The sequence below is a fragment of the Bactrocera latifrons genome, unplaced genomic scaffold (assembly GCF_001853355.1).
Source record: "Bactrocera latifrons isolate USDA-ARS-PBARC rearing strain unplaced genomic scaffold, ASM185335v1 scaffold_483, whole genome shotgun sequence".
Lineage (NCBI taxonomy): Eukaryota > Metazoa > Arthropoda > Insecta > Diptera > Tephritidae > Bactrocera > Bactrocera latifrons.
Window position 1 is genome coordinate 138,051 of NW_017537138.1, and position 4,942 is coordinate 142,992.

At 35.2% G+C, this 4,942-nt stretch overlaps 1 protein-coding gene across 1 annotated transcript in view; it reads left to right on the forward strand.

The window, feature by feature from the left end:
* The window catches only part of LOC108973517 (nephrin-like), a gene marked incomplete at its 3' end in the record, with an annotated part of 169,089 nt that overhangs the window by 133,468 nt on the left and 30,679 nt on the right, over positions 1–4,942 (forward strand). Inside the window, exon 3 of the mRNA XM_018940837.1 lies at positions 3,791–3,942. Within this exon, the coding sequence (XP_018796382.1) occupies positions 3,791–3,942 (152 nt within the window). The remainder of the gene's footprint in view (positions 1–3,790; positions 3,943–4,942) is intronic.

The window sequence follows — 4,942 nt, forward strand, 5'->3', positions numbered from 1 at the left end:
GGGGCAATGATAGACTGATGTCAAAGGAGAATATATTCATTCTGGTTTTTCTTGTGTATTCCTTGCTTATATACAAATTTTAAAACTATCTTAAATAACTAAATATATGTGTATGTGTATATGTTTATTTGTATTGCAGCATATTATTTATTATGGGGTTATTTTCAAGTAAATAATGTAATACATGTATGCGTGTGTGTCTTTAATGTTATGTGTTCTGTAACTTTATGACTTTTGTACYATGAATTTTTATTATTATTTGAAGTGCATTTCATGTAAATGCATGACTATGTTTATGTACATATGTACATACATACGTATGTATGTATCTTGAAAATGATATTTATTTTTAATTATATTTCGGCTTTGTTGATAAATATGCATGTTCAATGATATTTGAACATGTACCTTTTTTTCTGTTCATATTTACATATATTAAGAGAACGGGGCTACACATATTTTTATAACGCTCGTATTAGCTTCGCCTGAATGCACCTATGTATGAGTTGCAACTTCTTCTAGTCTGAATGTAATTATATTGATGAAACTTGGTACACGAGTTCTTTGGCTCCCAAGAGAGGTCGGCATTGCAGATGGTCGTAATCGCGCCAGGATATCTGCTATGTAATTTTTTTGTTTTTAATGGCCTCTTAACCACAAAAGCTAACTCGACCAAACATGCTGGGAGGAAGTCGTTTTAGATTGTAGACTATGAATATATACAAAATTATAAACTAACCACTTTTATGTTTAAAACTAAAGTGCATAACTCTCCGAATAAATACGCCACAAGTATTAAACTTCAGAAAAAGATGGTCGGGAAGGGCTTTATAGAAACAGATGTAAAAATTGGACAATGGGCTTGGCACCGCCCACCGTTACATGAAATCCTATATCTTATCCCACCTAACCAAATATGGTTGTGAGGTTACCCCGCCATTCCTCTCATACTCTGTGAAACGCCATTAAGGCATTTAATCTTATGCTCAAGAAAAATGGTACAATAATTTTTCATAGACCAAGACAACAATTATCTGTCCTCAGTGCATTTTGCTGATTTTATAAAGCTTTTATTAGCATAATATTCCGTATATATGCATTCATCTTTGTATGTTTGTTATTTGTAGTACTGAAACAGAATGAAATTGACAAAATAATCAACAGTTTGATAAGCACAAGGTGCATGGAAATAAAATGCCTCTAAAACTATAGCTAAAGCATCAACATCCTGTCATTTCGAAAACAAATTTATTCAAATACATCTTTAAAGAATGTGAAAACATCACGTATGGTTAATATAAAAATGGTTTAAAAATCTAAAAAACATGATTAATATTAGGTTATCAAATAACTCCCCTCCGTCTTTTTGTCTTTTGAATTTCGCGGCTAATTAGCAATACTATACATCTTTKAAAGGTCTTGACATAACTTATAAAACGACGCTATGCATGATTACTTTGGATATTCAACAACGTAATAGGCGTGTAAACATGGAGTTCACTAACTCCGWAATTCGCAAGATTTTAAAGTGTTCCTTAATGGTGTTTTGGGGGATAATACTCTATCACTTCGAACTGCGGAGGAATGGTTTCGACGATTCAGAGCGGGTGAAAACGACACCATGGATAAGCCACCCGGCGGAAGACCTGTGACTTCGAATACCGTTCAAATCATGGAAAACATCGTGTTAGACCGGCATCAAACCATTTTAAACCATCTGCAGAAGGCKGGATACACAGAAAAGTTTGACCAAATCAACGCCTGCGATATGCTGCTGTCAGGGAATGAACTCGACCAATTTTTGAAGGGGATGGTGACTGGCGACGAAAAATTGATCACATATGACAATGTCAAGCGAAAATGGTCATGGTCTAAGGCCGGTGAATCGTCGCAAACAGTGGCCATGCCGAGATTGACGGCCAGGAATATTTTGATGTGGGATTGGAAGGGAATCATCCATTATGAGCTGCTCCCATATGGCCAGACGCCTAATTCTACCATCTACTGCGAACAACTGGACCGATTGAAGCAAGCGATCCTTTAGAAGCGTCCAGAGTTGGCCAACAGGAAGGGTGTAGTGTTCCACCAGGACAACGCCAGACTTCGTTGATGACCGGACATAGCGCCAGCGATTATCACATATTCCTGTCCATGGCGAACGCCCTTGTTGATGTAAAGTTGAACTCCAAAGGGCTTGTGAAAAGTGGCTGTACGAGTTCTTCGCAAATAACGAGGGGGCTTCTCGAGGGGGTATTATGAAATTTCCGTCTAGATGGAAACAGATTATTTAACAAAACGCCGCATATTTGAACTAAATTCGATTACTGTAACACTTCTTATAGAGCATTGAATAAAGAGAAAAAAGAGGAAGGGAGATATTTGACAACCTAATTAAACTAAAGAGTGAAAAATAAATATAGTTAAAAAAACTTGCTTTTAAAGCACTTCATACTCAAGTGACAAATAATTCCTAAAAGAAAATTAATGTAATATAAACAGAAAAATACTTGTATTATTTCAAGAAAATCGTGGGATGCTTTGTGCCATATTTTTCGTATATGGAGAATATCACACTTGTTTAAAAATAATAAAAGTAGTTTTCAATAAATTCAATGGGTCTGGCAGTGAACGAGAGCGAGACGAAATATTTTCCACGAATTTCCCACGTCACTGTTGACAGTTGCAACTTCGAAGTTGTAGATAATTTCGTCTATCAACAGCAACAAAAATGTCAGCCTCGAAATCCAACTCTTTCCAACAKGTGCTACTTCAAACTGAGTAGTCAATTGAGAAGTAAAGTCCTCTCTCTACGAATGAAAACCAAACTATACAAGTCACTCATTATTCCCGTCCTGCCATATGGTGCAGGGGCATGGAGGATGATAATATCTGATGAGTCGACGTTACAAGTTTTCGAAGRTTCTGCGAAAGATTTATGGACTTTTGCGTATTGGCCACGGCGAATATCCCCTTCGATGGACCTATGAGCTATATGAGATAGGTATACAACGACATTGACATAGTTCAGGGAAATAAGAGACAGCGGGTAGATCATGTTGTCCGAATGGACGAAAACACTCTAGCACGAAAAGTATTCGACGCAGTACTAGCCGAGGGAAGCAGAGGAAAAGGAAGACCTCCACTCCGTTGGAAGAACCAGGTGGAGAAGGACCTGGCTTCCCTTGGACTATCCAATTGGCGCCACGTTGCGAAAAGAAGAAACGACTGGCGCGATGTTGTTAACTCGGCTAAAATCGCGTAAGCGCTTTCTACGCCAGTAAAGAAGAAGAYGTTTTTAATCAATACTACTGTCAGTTTATATAAAGAATTGTTTTCACCTTTTAGTTTGAAGAACTTTAGAATAGTGTTTGTTTTAGGTTTTTACCTATCTTTCTTCAAAGGAAATTTTAAATAACAGATGCTTTCACTATTGTGCTCGGTACCGATATCAAATTTCATAGTATAATTGGTGACTTAGCAGAAATTCGAAAACCACACAGAGTGCTAAGGAATTGAATACGTTTCCTTTATGTTCTAAAGATATGTCAGTTCTTACTTAAGTTAAAATTTAAACAGGCAGAAATCAATTAATTTCCTGAATATTTTTATATATTGTGTGTAACCTTATTTGGCTCTCTTTTAGTTTTAGATGTCACAAACAGCCGTTAGTTAATCAAAACTTTTATGCTCTGCACAATTTACTTTGCGAATATAAAAGTGTATATATGTTAGTATCTCACATTTGCCTTGTATTTGTATTATTCAATATATTATGGTATTTTTTACATAGTTCCTCCGTTGAGTATTCGTTTACTTGGCGCACACCAGCCTCTTTCTGCCGGGCGCCGTTATGATCTACTGTGCCAAAGTGCTGGAGGGAGACCACCTGCAGTTATAACATGGTGGCAAAATAATATACGTTTGGAAAAAACTACCGAAACTGTAAGTTTTCTTCTTTTAGTTTCTGTAATATTTAATGCAAATAAAGGTTACTGTTTCCATTCATCCAAAACTTTTTCTTTTCATTCGTTTTCCTTTACGAAAAAATTAGAAATCTGCTTTATAATAATTACAAATTTGTAATATATGGTTATAAAGCCGATATGAAATATAAATTATTTATTAAAAACTAAAACATAAAAGAAAGTTACAGAAAATATTTATTTCTAATTCTATTAATTTTAAATAAGAAGAAATAAGTAAGGAAGGGCTAAGATTGGGTTTATCCGCCTAAACTCAAAGTTGGCGTCTGGGCAAACAAGTACATATTGATGAAGTGATATTATTCAAGATGTTTAGATTTTTAATTTTTTTACATTATCTTGCATGTAAGCCGAAATATACGATATAGAGTTACTTAAAGTACACAAATATTAATTACAACATTTTTCATAAATAARGAACAATTTTCATTAATTCCAGTATTCACTTAGAGAGCTGCATTTTTTAATAAAAATAAGTAAAGTGCCGAAAAAGCGTATACGCATAGTATGTTAACTTAAAGGAAGCACTGTGCACTTAAAAAAGAAAATTAGTGAGATCTATATATTTGTATAATAATAATAATAATAATACCCAACGATTACCCTCCTCCCACCCAACCGACGCGCGGGGCGTAATCCGCGAACGAACGGAATTAGCCGAGTCAGAAAAGGCAACAGAGTTTTAAGCGTTGCGATCTTAAGCTGCTCAGCTACAGAAACAAAAATTTCAACAGCAAAAATTAAGAATTAGATTAAAGTTTATAATTTTTAAATGTTACTTGTTAAGAGTAGATAAAATATTTTTTTTTAATGGTAAAGAGAGAATCTGTTAGATCAAATGTGCTGGAATGAGAATTGAATCGTGACATATACGGCGGAATGGTTCGTTGAACTCGAAATTTGTTCCGGAAAATTTTAAAAGCAAAGGTTTAAACTGCCTGGTAGAGCGAGCGGGAATG